Consider the following 15753-nt stretch of genomic DNA (forward strand, 5'->3'; position numbering starts at 1 on the left):
AAACATTTTTTACAATGACGGTTCATTCAAAAATAAAACTTTTATCACGTGCAGCAGTATTCAACTTTACTAATTAATAACTACATGTATTTATCTTTGTGAGCTTGAACCCTGGAAAGTTAATCAGATTTTAAATGGAGCTCAGTGGCAACTAGAGCTCATGAGGGGCCCTCACATTGCTCCCCAGGGATGGGTTAAATTGCAGAGGACAAATTTCAATATATGTGTAACAACATATACATGACCAATAAAGGCTTAAAGCCCAATTTAATTCATTCATTTTTAATTTAACATGGTCCATGAGGGCTACCTGATGCACCGTGTAGGTGACTTCTGGTTTACACCATACGTCTTTTTATGGTCCACACACACTGTGGGAGCAGCAACATGCCTGCTCTGCATCTAGTCTACTAAAAGAAAAACTGAGAGAATCAGCATGTCAGAATTTAAAGTGTAAAACAACACTGAACAATCTAGGTTTGAGTACTGAAACCCAGTGCGAGCATGGCATCAGTTCCAAAGTAAACCATAGTAACCAGACCGAATAAGAACAAAAATTTTGGTGCCACACAAGACAAGTGTTGCACATGTCAGTGCCGCTGCTCGGATTGTTGATTAGAATTGATAGTGAGAGGATCCACAAGATGCAAAAGGAAAAATGTCCAAGGTCTGGCTTAATTTCATGCTTAAAGGAATCCTCCACTGTTTTCACAAATGTGGCCTAAAACCTTTGAAATGTCCATATTAGAAACATTACATTGCACCACATTTGTTTTATTAACTTTTAAAAATGGGACTACTTTATCGTTTGAGAGCCTGTGCGCTGCCATGTTGAAATGACATCAATGATGACGCAAATCACCCCATTGTGCTTTAATTATCTTTTCGCGTGACGTCAGCACTTGACATAGCAATGCGCGCTACCATTTTAAGAGGGGTATGCTTTTGCTTGACAACCGCAATTGCCCACTGACAACACGGTGGAAATTTTGCAGTCTGGCAGATTTTTATTGTATAATGCCCAAATTCTGCGTAGTATTTGACTGTCATAACCATGCCTGGCTGAACGGAAAGATATCATTTTACAGAATACATACAGAAAAAGGCCAAAAACCAAAAATATGGATCCAAGCACTGAGGCGAATGAACGACGACGGAACTACATGGAGGCCAAAATCAAAGTGGTCGTATGTTTGCCGTAGACATTTTGTTAATGGTAGGTTGTGTATTTTGGGAATCTAATTTCTTACGGACTAATTTTATGATATGAATTAACCTACATTTAAATTGTAATTTTTTCAGTAATAACTAAAATGTATATGGCTAGTTAGCTAGCCAGGGCTAGGACTAACTAGAGGCTTTCATGCCGGGTTTATGCCTAACTATGATGCTTTACGAATATCATTTTTGCAGAGCTCTGAACAGAGTGTGTGGGTTGTTGGCATCCGCGTGAGTCATGCCATTAATCTTAAGGCATGGTAACAGGCAAGGGCAGACTGGCGTACGGAGACACCGGGGATTTTGAAGATGCAAGATACTGTTTTATTTCTTGATGTCAATTTATTTTATTTTATAAACTGTTTTTAAGTTTCCATTTACATGATCAATAAAAATCAAATTAAATCAAACATTATTCTATATAATTTTAACTGTATATAATTTAATACACTTCATTGTCTTTATTGAGAAGGTATTTTTTCAGCTTCAGGAGGACTTTAATCCAGGTGAGATGAGGTTAAATGGTTCCTTTGAGAGTAAAGGTTGCAGACCCCTGGTCTAACCCAAGTGCAGAGATGGTATTATTAGTTGTTATGCTGCCATCTGCTGTTCAGTCCTGGGCTTTGTGTCGACAAACAGACAAACCGTGGAGAAGTAACTCCTCTCCATAGATTTTATTTCTGAAAAGTTAACTTAGGGACAACTGAGGAGTGGTTAAAGCAGATTAAACAAACAACATTGATAACAAAAGGAATACTTTCGGCATTAATACAGTGTGTAACCCTTGCTGTGGTCTAAAGGTGCTCAACTTACAGTCGATCACAGGAAACATCAGAAATGTTCTCACACAGAACAAATATTGGAAGGTGTAATTTATCGTTTAGAAAAATTAAAGCTTACAGAGAGCAAAGCACTGTGTCACTGACTTCATTACCAACAGTCCTTTTTTATAAAAGGTGATGCTGAGATGGGTCAAATTTGTTCCACGGACCTTTAACTTTGACACAGTCATTGTAGGAATCACCGTAAGGAAAACTGACCCCCCCTTAATCTAAGGCACAATCCTGTTGAAATTGCACTTGACCCACAGAGCCATAAACCATCTGCTGACCTTCCTCTCCATGCTGAGCTTCATCAAGTCTAAAATCATTGTTAGAAAGTCAATCTCATGCCGAGGCGTCCGGTGGCTGCAGGATCTCATCCAGCTCGCTCACAAAGCTCCTGAGCGCATCCAGGCAGCGCTGCTTCAGCTCCTGCAGGTTCTTATCCAGCGAGGCCTGCAGGAGTCCGTCCAGAGAAGGCTTTTTGGACACCAGCATCTTCACCACCGTGCGGAAGGTCTCACAGTCCTGCCTGTAATTCTGCAGAGAACAGCGTGTGAGGCCACTGCTACGTCCATCTGCATCATATTCCTCATTAGAGCTCATTTCTGTTGGTCATTTATGACTTTTTGTTCTCCTGTTGCACATAAGTGCCATGTTGCCCATAAGTGTAGTGTTACGTGTGATAGCCCTTAATTGCTGTGTTGCGTGTTCCTCTTTTACCTTTTCTATTTCCACAGCTTTTTCTTTAATGGCGTCTGAGCGGCGAGTCAAGAAACCTTTGTCAGATGGTGACTTTGGCTCCTCCTCCTTCACCCTTTCTTCTTTCTTCACTGTGAATGCAGAGTCTTTGGCCTGGCAGGTCAAAGGTTGAAACTGACTAATTATGTATCACAAGTATTATTATATGATTATAAATTATTTAGAAGAATACAGTCATTGTAGACACAGAAAAGCACACTTCTGATGGCATTATCAGAAAATAGAAAAGTAACCAAACACTGCCTTCTAGTGTTAGTAGTGTGACAGGACACCATTTTGTTAAAGATGCTTCTAAGTAAAAGCACTGTTTCCCTTATTTATGCCCAAACACACAAAGACAGACCAGCACAGAGAAACAGAGACAGACAGACAGACAGACAGGCACAGATGGTCCTACTTGTGGACAGTGTGGCTCCTGCTGTAGCTCCTCCCTCACTGAGCTGCTGAGCAGCTGGACTGTCACACTCTTCCTCCCACTGGTTTCCTCTGCAGAGGAATGAAAATGACAGCAAACCAGTTTGATTTCCCAGTCTGCAGCACAGTGTGTCACTTTAATCAGAGAATGCTGAAGGCGCACACAGCAGTAGGGATTCATTGCCATGAATCCGACAATACAATACACGATTTCCATGTCATGATACAATATATCCTGATAATAAACTATATGATATACATGGTAATATATCGCTATATCAATAATTACAAATTTTACCCTTACAAGTATGAAATGCTATAAAATACACTTTATTAAATTTTTTTTCAACTTGTGAGTACAAGTAAATAGTAACTAATCGTAATTAAAGCTAATGTAGGTGATTTTCTCCAGATACACTATTTAAGTTTTTGGTTAAAATTGTCTTCATGTCCTGACAGAAATTAAGATCTTATGTACTCTGAAAAAGGAACGGAGAAAATCCATCAACTGTAGCAGCTGTAATTATGTAATAACTTTGACCAATGGAAAAAAACTGCTCGTTCTCGACCCCTCGCATGCACGAGCTCACACTCAAAGCGTGTCACCGCTGACAGAGTTAAAACAGAGTTTTTGGTCACGTTTTTAAACACATATAATGGTAAAGTTTATTGTTTACTTGCTGCTGAATGAGACAAAGTTTGTACACAATACAAGCAATGAGGTGAGGTCTGCTTCTGCAGCAGCTGTGCACATGCATGTGAGTGAGACGGAGCACAGAGGGGAGGGGGAAGGAGGATGAAGGCGGAGCCGTCGGGGAATCTCCATTCAAAAATCATGCTTGCTTTTGAAAATTGCCTACCTTTAAATTGTAAAAATTTAATTTTTCCAAAAAAGTTTTACTTTTGCTTCTACAACAGATTCTGGGGGAAAAAAATCTTAATTTTTTTTTAAAAAAAAGTAACCACATACATCTATAAAAGGTAGTTTAACAAGGCCTTATATGGTTCACTGACACCTAGTGACCGGGCATTTACGTGCTGTGCATTTGTTAGCGCAATTGAAAAAAAAAATGTTTGTTAAAAAACATGACTAAAAAAATTGCGATTTGGACATTTTTTGATTGATATGATAATCGCACAGTGAAATATCACGAAACAGATCATTTATTTACACATTACCTGAAAATAAAGTGACTGAATAAATCAATCACAATAAATGATAGAATATTTAATCAGAAATAAGTAACATAACCATTCTACCATGTTTAGGACTACACAGAGTACGTACGTTGGTGGAGATATACTTGAGTCCATTTTCTCAACATTTAACACAAACCAACAGTAAGTCAGTGGTCCCTGTGTCTGTGTGTAGAGTGCAGACACTCACCCTGTTTGAGGGCAGGGCCTAAGTCCACAGGAGCAGACTTTGTTTTCTTTGATCCGGAGCGAACGTCAGCAGGAGAGTGTTCCCGTTTGATTCCCACGGATGGAGCAGGTCTGTGGTCACGGTCATCTCTGAGGAGGAAGGAGATCAGGAGCTAAAGTTTGGGTTTTTGTATCAGCACTCTGGATGAGATATCCTGCACTCTTTCGCCAAACGGTAACAATCGGTAACTCAGACTGTGATTATTTTACGGAGACCGATTTAAATGTGAAACCAAGAGTAAAAAAGGTCTGTCATTTATTCATTTCAATTGCTAGGTGGTGGGGTGATTAAGGATTACATTAAATTTAAATTCAAAGTGTTTATTGTCATATGCAGTTAGAAACACGTTTTTTTTTTTATACAATGAAATTACTGCCTTGCTTATGAGCTGGGATATAATAATGTGTTTATACAAGTTAAATCTAACAGTGGAAAATACAACACTGCCAATAAAACTAACAACAGCAGTTAGAAACACGCTTATGAACTAAGATATATTACATTAAAATACTGCCTTGCTTGTGAACTGGGATGTAGTGATGTGTTTATACAAGTTGGATCTGATCCCATCATCAGACAGTGGAGGATACAACACTGCCAATGGAACTAACAACAGCTGGATTACCCTTGATGTAGAGACAAAACAAGGTGACATTGTGGATGAAAAGGGAAGAACCTTCCAAACACCTTCGAAAGAGGAACTATTCTTGAACTGGAGGAATGCTAACAACGTCTGGCAGGGAACAAGGCCAACACAAACAAAGATAGAGAGGACAACACTGACTACAGATGGACGTTCAGAAGAAATCAAGAATGTTTGACCAGAGAGACATGTAAACCCATGTAAATTTGCGATGGTAAAACAGGGGACGGGACCCGGATAAGCAAACTGCTTCTCTCGTCTCCTTTTTCGGCATGTACAAAAAAAGAAAAAAAAAAAAAAAAAAAAAAAAAAAAGTGAATGTAACCATGTCGGAAATAAACTGAATAAATAAATAAATAAATAAATCATTATATTTTAACATGCTTTCTAGTTTTAAAATTAAGGTGAGGTAAAGATAATACTGGAATATGATCAATATACAGACTTGATCAGGCTGCTGCTGCTGCTAGCCTGCTACGCTAACTGTCCCTAAGCTTTACATTACCTGGTAGCGTTCTTTCCAAGAGCACAATTGGACACGGACAAGCTTCATGCTAGTTTCTGTATATTGTTCAGAAATGTAACAGCTTGTGAACACGTTTGTACCAAGTTCCCAGCTCAGCGATAAGACCGGATGCTTTTACTTTCACACAATGGGATATCAAAGTGACTCACAATTCCCTTTAACCACTGGACACTCGGAGATAGGTCGCACCGCTACATGAGTCACTCCTGTGATTTCAAAATTCTAAAAAAGCGACCCATACCCCAGGAACTAGGGTACATCATTAGACCCACATTGGCAAAAAGTGGTTGTTACTGCTACGATGAATGTACAGATAAATTACCTGTAGAAGAAGAAGCAACTACAGTATAAGTTATACAGAGCTAAATCAACAGGTGGGTAAACAGCCTCTGCTTTCACTCCCACTGTCTCCATGACAACTGTAGTGACGTCCCTCTCTCCTTTGATAGACATAGTCCAATGATGGTGTCTACAGGCGACAGTGGTCTGAGTTGAAGAAGCATAGGAAGCAAAGTGGCCTGTTCTCAGGCTGATCCACGTCGTCGGAGGTCGACTTCGACTTCCGGCGGCTTATTACGGAGCTCTGACGGCTGAATGCGGTTCAAACACTTTTGTCATAGTGTTTTCATCATTGTTGTTTCTGTTGTCGTGCATGTTTTGGTCATCGTATGCATCTCTGTTGTCATCGTGCGTGTTTTTGTTGCAGTTGTACGTGTTTTTGTTGTCGTAGTGCAGGGGTAGGCAGCTCCAGTCCCGGAGGGCCGGATTTCTGAGACTTTTAGATATCTCCCTGTTCCAACACACCTGGGGGGTATTGCACAAAATCAGGATAGGTGATAAAGCCTGGAAAAAATGGCTATCCTGGATAAACTTATCCCCATGTCAGTTGAACGAAAGCTGGCCAAGTAACCATGGTGATTTAGTCTCTACAGCTAACCTGGAACCACGGTGATTTAGCTTCGACAGCTAACCTGCTGCAGAGCAGGTTAACAACCAGGATAAAGTTATCCCTGTTGTGGCTCTGCTGCCAGTGCTGTGAGAAATTTGTGTTTTTACAGATTGTCCAAGGTTTTTATACATTTCTTCACCAAAATATTATAGTAATTTCATTTGTCCATTGACTTTTGGTTTTAATATTTTTTATTATTACAGTTTAGATATAAAGACTAAAAGAACATATAAAAAGACACAGAGCAATGAAAGTGAGAAGGCAGATGGTTTATCATTTTTTTCAAGTGTGTCCTAAAAATAAGAAAATGGATAATGTACTGTTGGATCTGAAGTGTTTCACATTATTTTGACTTCACTTTTTAACTTTACAATAATTCTATTCATTTATTTTTTTGTCAGGCCTTTGGCTATTTTGTCATACTAATAAATCCTGCTTGTGGAATTGTTGTCAGAGGTTTGATTTAAACAGATTATTGGAGTTATTTTATTTATTTTTTATTAAATTACAGATGACAAATCCTTTCTAGAAACGTATCTATACGTGTATGAAACAGAGTATAGTTATGGTTTGTTGTTGTAATGCTGGATCAGATTTTATTTTTTTATTTTGTGAAGAAGCTGAGCGTCCGTGACCCACACTTTCATCAGTGATTCTGTGATCAAATTCATGGTGTTCTTTAAAACTTATCTCAAACATCCACAGACGGTTTCACTAAGCCTTAGACTAACCATGCATTATCCTTTATCCTGGATGTATTTATCCAACTTTTGTGCAATACCCCTCTTGTTGAAACCAATGTATAGTCATCAAGCTCTGCAGAAGCATGATAGCAAGAAATTCATTTGATTCACGTGTGTTGGAGCAGGGACACATCTAAAAGTCTCAGGTATTAGGCCCTCGAGGACTGGAGTTGCCTACCCCTGTCATAGTGGGTGTGTTTGTCGTCGTTGTCGTGCGTGTTTCTGTTGCCACTGCTCATGTTTTTTGTTGTCGTGCATGTTTTTGTGTTCCGTCAAGCTTGTTTTTGTTGTTTTGTGTACTGCTGAAGTGAATTGAGGTCAAGTGGGCGGGGCATCAGCTGACTGGTTGAGTTGGTCTGAACCGACCTCGGGGCTGACGGTGCTTCACATACTGGGAGACGGTAGAGAGGCGTGGTTAAAGGGTTGCTGCTGTGACCCCACATGACGTTTCCATGGTTACTCCTCTTCCTGCCATCTGAGTGTTCGTCGTGGGCCGTTAGCCAGTGCACATGCCCCACAGTAACAGACCTGATGTGAACCTTCACAGACAACAGACGGACGGTACCGTTTGGCCTGTTCCCGCCGTAGCACTTTAGCTCTGCAAGCGCTCCACCCTTTCCGCAGATTCACCGGGATGTCCGGTGCCTTTCCTGCAGGGGAGTCGCGCAGGTCAAGCAGCTGGTCCCGAGTATACACAATCCGGAACTTGCCCGCAGGCTGCAGTGGCTCCGGCGTATCGCCAACACACGTCCTGTTCGGTTCGATGAGATATGGAAAGGTAAAGATAAAATGGTTTCCAACCCCTCACCTGGGAAGATGCCAAAAAAGTGATGCTTCAAGGAATAAGAAAGAGCTGCGGCACAGACTGTCAAAAAAACCCTGAAGGCTGTGGAGGAACGCGTGTGTGTGTGTGTGTGTGTGTGTGTACATCCTGAGGGAGGGGGAGGTTACCTGCTGGTTTTGGTGCTTCCCGTCAGTGGCTCCGAGCCTCGGCTGTGATGACTGCCGGGATGAGGTCGACTGTTTTTCCTGAAAGTGAAAACCAGCAGTTTGATGAGAAACCATGAGAGGTGAACGTCGCATTCCCACATCAACCAATAAAAAGAGGAAACAAGTAAACAAGGATGGCTCTGCCCACTGTGGCCTGAACCTGTAATGTTTAAATTAGTTTTCTTTCAATAGTGATGCACTATCGGTACTTTTTTCAGTTTATCTAAACGGCCTCTGTACAGACTGTCATTAAAAGTCCTGAAAAATGTGAAGTTTTTCATCTTCCAATGAAACAGCTGCGTGTTAATGTGCCTGTATAGAGGTGAAATAAAACACACACACATGGCTATGAATGATAGTTTGGGTATTGTGGGACTTGCTCTGGAACGATTTGTGTATTTTTTCATGGATTATCAGAGTTTAAATGGTCGTTAACATCTGTTGTTACCATGAGTTGAGCTGATGTCGGAGATCATCTCTGCTGTAGGAATGCTGAGGATGATGCACTGCATCCTGTAAACCACACACACACACAGACAAAAACACACACACCCAGAAAAATTAGCAACCAAGTTATCAAATAACTAATAAAGTAAATAAATAAGATAATATTCACTATAATAAACTGTAAATACTAAATTAGCAACAAATGCACAACATAATTAACAAAGTATGAAGTAATTAGGTAGGTAAGTATAAAAAGAACTATGTAGGTAAGTAGGTAATAAAATAATAAATACCGGTAGTTAAAGTATTAAAGTAATTAGGTAGATTAGTATAGAAGTAGGTAGGTATTAGGTAACTATGGTAACTAATATCTAGGTTTATGTACACACATTTGCTTTGAGATGACTTGTAATTTGCGCTACATAAACAAAGTTGAATTGAATTCGTATGAGGGCATAAAAGTTGGTTATTGATTAAAGTTTCTCTTTTTATTTTAACATTTGTTGACGACGTTGTTCCAACAGTTTACTGAGAAATACTGCTTCAGGACTAATCAAAGAACGTATCATGTGATCACTACACCTTGATGGGAGCCCCTGTAGTTTACTGTCACACATGTAGCCTTACACTTTGGGTGGGAGAAGACTTCCTGTGAAAGCTGCTCGAGTGTCGGTGATCGCCGTAACCAAAGGTGTTGTCGTCGTTGCTCCATTGGCCGTCATCAAACTGAATCCACGAGCCGTCATTGTCGTTGAGCCACGACTCGTCGCTGAAGTTGCACGATGATCCAGAAGGGCCCCCTCTTCTGGGGACGATGTTGACGACTCGGTGAGGCAGGGCCTTCAAACACATCCAGGTTTAACTTTAGCATGGTTTAAATAAGGCGACAAAGCCTGACACTCACCTCTCTGCGGTCGGGAGGCTGGTAGTATTCCTCATACGCCTCTCTGTTGGACCGCCATCCACGCCGGTAGGCCACTGAAACGTAAATAGGAAGTGTACCCAATGCTACAGAAAGAGCAGTTTGTTTATTGGTGTAGTACTTCAATTTGTCATCAATATAACTGGTGACCATAGATGCCAGTAAATGTCATTGTTTAAAAAACAATTAAACAGTTTTGCAGCTTTTCTATTTAAATAGAACAAACAGTTTCTATACATCTTTTAGAAATAGAATTGGGTGAGCAGCGCATGGTCAGCAGAATATCCCCTCCAATAAGCCTTTTCACACTCGGAAATCTCACTCTGTTCAGTTCTCACGCATGAGAACAAAGGTCAAGAGGGATAAACTCGTCATGGCTGGCAGCAATTCTGACAGATATTTTGATTATTTTACCCGTCGGAGCATTGATTACTTGGAAGATTTTTTGCGTAAACGTGGTATCGGTCTCCAAGGCAGAAATGCCGAGTCAGCGGCTAAAGCTAATGCTGCACACGAGCTGAAAATTCAGGTTTTTCCTGCTTTTTAAACAGTAACCAATCGGCGGATCAGTGCGGTTTCACTAATCAGCTTGTTTAGTGTCCATCCTATGCACTTCCTTCAACTTTGCAAATTTAATTATAATAATAGCTTCATAAAAAATAATCATGGACCTGGTTAGTGAATGGTGGAGCACGTAAATTTACCTTTTCAAAGTGAGAACTCATACTGTCCTTTTCAAACTCGGAAATCTTGCTTATCCCATCAATAATAATCAGTATATATTCTATTTAAAGGCGCTTTTTAAAAACTCAGACACTTTACAGTTGTTAAAACAACTACACAAGTAAAAAAAAACTGACAACAATAAAAGGTAAATACTGAAAATACATAATCACAAGTTAAAAGCTTGTGAGAAGGAGGAGCGTGGAAGCAGAGGAGGTCTGTGCTTTGTTATTGCTTCTCTCACCGGTTTTAGAAAAGTGCTCAGATATGTGCATCATTCCCGGGTAGAGTCTGAATGACGGACACGTTAAAAAAAAAGAAAGAACAAAAAAAAGACCGACTGTGGTTTGAACATTTTAAAAGTAGTAAAGGGTTGAAGATGTTATTTAGCCAATTTATCATAGCAAACAACTCAAGCATGTTGTGATCACACACTGATTGTGTGCGTTTCAAAAAGTTTTTTTTATCACCTGTCTGCATTTAATAAAAGAGATGATGTAACTCACAATTAAATAATATGTAATTTATGAGACTTGTGAGTGTTTGATGAACTCAGCACTAAATGAAAAGTGGGAGCAGCAGCGGTGCTGTTAGATGTCACATCCAGCACTGTAGACGCTGCAGGTGCAGGTGAGCTGTGCACGGGAGGTGCGTGCACTGTGCGCACATCCCAAAAAGCGATGGTGTATCTTTGTCATTGGGAGCCTGAGTGCTCTATCCTGTGACTGTCCCTGAAGCCCCTCCCTCTCTGTGTATCCACAGCTTTCTCATTATTAATCTCTGATCAATGAATAGACACATTTATACCATGTGGTAAACAGAGGCGATGGATACGCACCTTACATATTATTATTGATGGTTTAAACACATGGAGACTGTGATATCATTAAAAATACGGTACAGATTAAACATATAGACAATGATTATATCGTCATTTGTATGGATTTAAAATCATATTAAAACATTTACCATGACATTCTGTTTAATTTCCTTTTGAAATACCGTATTACAGTGCCATCTAAAAAAAAAAAAAGTATAACAAGTCTTTTTGACTCATTTTTCCTTTTGTAAATCTTTGTTGAGTGTTTTAAAGCATCACTAAATGACTTCTTTCAAAATGATGATGTGGTTTCATGAGAGTGCGTCTGCAGCTTAAGCCAAGCCTGCTGCTTAAACCTGGTCGGGAGCAGGTTTAACCCACGAACTGTGTTACTATGGCTTAACGGAGCCGGACTCTCAGGTTAAACCTGGACTTAACCCTGAACTAGGTTTGATGAAATACCCCCCCGTCCCTCATCAAGTCTGAATATGTGTAATACTAATAATATAAACATTATTAAAAAAGATCTCTGGACTAAAGTTAAAAACGCTGTTAAGTTGGAAATATCAACAGAGTGAATAAGCTTGTTTACGTTTATATCCCTCTCGACCTATGACCAACCCCCCCAGGTCGCGCATGCGCAGTTCCAGAATGTGAAAAGACTTGTTAGCTGTTGTTTCTCCACTTGTCCTATTAGTAGGTGTTTAGCAGTTTAGAAGACATGTCAGTGGTCGCTGCTTGTCCTTAAAGGTTGCAATAGAAGGTGTGGTCACATGGGTTGTGAAGTCAAGTGAATACAATCTATTGGCAAAACCAGATGTCATTTACATGTTTGGATGGTTGGGGGTGTTGTCAGCAGCTGCTGAATGTAACTAATAAAGTATGGTGTAATCCAACTTAGTTGCTTTTAGAATTAAGTAATCAGTCAAGTAACGACCTAAAGGTCCCTTTTGGTTATGTCACTGTTGTAAAAACTGTGCACCCCCCGCCACCCTACAGGTACATGAGCACATTTGCTCTCCCAAGACACATATAGTCCCATGTGAACAGTATGAGGAAGAGAGACAAGTAAAATAAATGATGTGGGAGTAATACGGAAGGGAGTGTTAAAATGTGTGTGATGTGTTTGTTTGTGTACTGACAAAGTGGATGGATGGATGGATATTTGTGTGTGTGCTGCCTGATGGAGCGCAGGGTTGTGTGTATGCGTGCCTGTTGCCTTGACGACAGTGTGGGTGATTGCTGTGTGTTGCTGCTGAGCTGTCGCTGCATGGAGTTGCTCTGTTCCTCAGACAATGGTCTTCTTTGCCTTTTTTTTTTTTTTTTTTTGCTGGCTCTGCCATGATATAAGGTTGAGAAAAGTGAATTTGTAGACAACCGCGTGCAGCCACGGGGCTGGTCATAATCTAGTATTAGTTTGTATTGGGCTGTATGTATGGCCACCGGGTCGGAGGCAGGGAAAGTTGCAAGAGCTGTTTTCTGGCCAGAGACAGCAGGGGGGAGATGAAAGACCCCCCAATAACACTTGTATTACCCTCACTGGGACTACGAGAAGGTTTTATTAAGGTGAAAAACCTACTTAGTTCTGCTTTAAAAGGAGTAATCGGATTACTTTTTCAAGGTAACTAAAATACTACCGGTGGCACAAACAGAAGCCAGGGACACACACGACATACGCAAAAACAATCACGAAAAAACGCACTTACAATGGATTTACAGAGAGAGTTGAGCCGTTATAACATCCCATATTGTGTGTTTAGCATTCTGTGTATCACCTCACTAATAAGACGTTATACGACACGTGTTTACGTGTACGTGTGTGTGTGTACGTGTGTGCACATGTAAACCTGACGGATCAGATCATCCAGACTTTCTAACCTTTGCTTGGTGATCTTTGATGGCAGTGAGTCAGACTTACTGTTGGCGGTGAAGCGTGGCCAGGCTGTGAGCTCCGACGGTCCAACCTCCAGGAGAAAAGAGGGAGACCCTAAGTTCTACTTCTTTTTCCTTTTTCTTTTTTCTTCTTCTTCTCCTCCTCGTTCTTCTTCTTCTTCTTCTTCTGCTGCTGCTTCTTCTTCTTCGTGTTTTACGGTGATTAGCATCTAGCTTTATGGCGCATTACCGCCACCTTCTGCTCCGGAGTGTAGGTCACACATTAGGCTTAGATTCTAAAGCCCCACACTAAAGAAAAGACCCACACCCAAACACTTTATTTACACCTATAATAATACAAAATAATAATCATCATCCACAATCTCACAGGACCTGAAGTGGACCTCCCACATAGACACAACCAGGAAAAAGGCACAGCAGAGGATGTACTTCCTGCTTCAGCTGAGGAAGTTCAACCTGCTGATAATGTTCTACACCTCCATCATTCAGTCTGTTCTGTGCACCTCCATCACTGTCTGGTTTGGATCTACAACCAAACTAGACAGACACAGACTACAAAGGATATATAGGACTGCAGAAAAGATCATCGGTGTTGATCTGCCCCCCATCCAAGACTTATACCTGTCCAGGGTCAGGAAACGGGCAGGTAGCATCACTGCAGACCCCTCACACCCTGCACACAATCTGTTTAAACTCCTCCCCTCAGGCAGACATTACAGATCACTGTACGCCAAAACAACGCGCCATAAGAACAGTTTCTTCCCCCAGGTTGTCACTCTGATCAACACTAAACAGTCAGAGAGTGTCAGACCTGGTTCTGTGAAATAACCATGGAACTAAACATAACACTGGATCAATCTGTCACTGAGAATGTTCATGTACATACTATTTAATTTAAATGTTCTCCTGCACTATTATCCTATCATTATTATTATTATCTTATTGTTATCTTGTTATATTATTTTATTTAGTTTTGCACATATTAGTCTAACTACTGTTAATATTTTTTTTATGCCTTTTTCTAGTTGATTGTTATTATTTAATGTTTACACTATTAGAGAGAACACAGTTCACCAAGTCAAATTCCTCGTGTGTATAACATACATTACATGGCCAATAAAGTTGATTCTGATTCTGAATATATTTAATTTATATAGCACTCATACTTTACAATTCCTAAATGAAAACACTGACATTAAAAAAAGCAGATAATATCCTTTGTCCATCCACTTCCACCCTACCAATCCTACAGTAGACCCCTGTGCTCTCCAAAACACTCCAGCAGCCTCACCTGAGCTCTGTCACCCATTTTAATCCTATACCTTCAGTGTAAACTCACTGTTATTATTTTAGCCTCCTCTTTAAAAATGTCTGCGCTATATAAAAGTGATCAGTGATGCAAAAAGGAGCCAAAACTAAGTCCATCGACAACTACAAACTAGTGGTGGGACTAGATTTAAAAAAAATCTAATTAATTAGAGACTTTGTTATTAATTAATCTAAATCTAAATTAATTGCCTAACAACGTTTGACACGAGAAGCAACATTTTTCCAGTTTAAATGGATTTTGTTATATGACTGAATCAATGAAAACAATAAATGAGCTGAAACAGCAAAATTGTATTTATTATTTTCATCACTGAGTACTAAAATATTGTGCAATATAAATAAAGAATATTATGATTATTGTTCACAAAACGCAAACTTAAATTGAAGTCAGCTAGATTCATGCTTTACAATATTTTTTGTAAACTTTCTAAAACAAATGATGGGCTTTTGTGTATTAAGAAAAAAGAAAGAAAAAAAAAACAGTAGTTAGTATAGAACATTCCAGAGAGGTGGAAACTGAACATTCCAAAACAGTTGACATGAAATAAATAGAACATCTGATGAAGCTGATGAATATTGTTTGAAATTATCTCTCTGCATAACAGTCAGCGCGCAATCCATTCACGAAGCTGCTGGGACGTGATGTTTGAATGTAGTACACATGTAAGTATTTGATTGTTTTGTGGTGTTTTTAATTGCTCAAAGACAAAAAGGAAAACCCACTGCAAGACAAAATATACAAAAATGGATCAAAACACAATACACAACATTAACTATCAAAAACCAAACAGAAAATAAAATAAAAACCAGGAAAAAGGCCTAGGAAACACTGATGCATCCTTTACCAAAGGAGACGAGATAAAGCTGACCCACAATTCCTTGCGACAACAACATTTAAAGGGACACGCACACCCGAGAGTTTACGGAAACTGGAGATCATGTAATACCAATGCATTAATATGCCTTGAACAACTTTAAATAAGTAATCTAAAACCCATAGCAATTCAAGAAAAAGGGAACAAAGACACTTTTAGCCACGTTTTGTTTTATTCAACATAATTCATATTAGTGAGTAGAAGGTGAGTGTGAGCATCCATTCTCAATGTGACATTCTTTTTGTTTCACTT

The 15753-nt window shown here is 39.7% G+C and overlaps 1 protein-coding gene across 2 annotated transcripts; it reads right to left on the reverse strand.

Annotated features, from left to right (window-relative positions):
* Positions 1 to 1876: 1876 nt before the first annotated feature.
* On the reverse strand, positions 1877 to 13495 carry LOC114465048 (periphilin-1-like). Of its 2 annotated transcripts, XM_028449790.1 has the most exons (10): positions 13323 to 13495; positions 9844 to 9917; positions 9567 to 9779; positions 8941 to 9005; positions 8454 to 8531; positions 8068 to 8253; positions 4603 to 4730; positions 3199 to 3287; positions 2763 to 2894; positions 1877 to 2579 (listed from the first exon to the last, which is right to left on the reverse strand). In XM_028449790.1, coding segments are annotated over exons 1-10 (1161 nt in total). In that variant the 5' UTR covers positions 13324 to 13495; the 3' UTR covers positions 1877 to 2384. The 2 variants fall into 2 exon arrangements, with proteins under 2 accessions (XP_028305591.1, XP_028305592.1); XM_028449791.1 differs by lacking the exon at positions 8068 to 8253.
* Positions 13496 to 15753: the final 2258 nt, after the last annotated feature.

Source organism: Gouania willdenowi, chromosome 6 (genome assembly GCF_900634775.1).
Source record: "Gouania willdenowi chromosome 6, fGouWil2.1, whole genome shotgun sequence".
NCBI classification, from domain to species: domain Eukaryota; kingdom Metazoa; phylum Chordata; class Actinopteri; order Blenniiformes; family Gobiesocidae; genus Gouania; species Gouania willdenowi.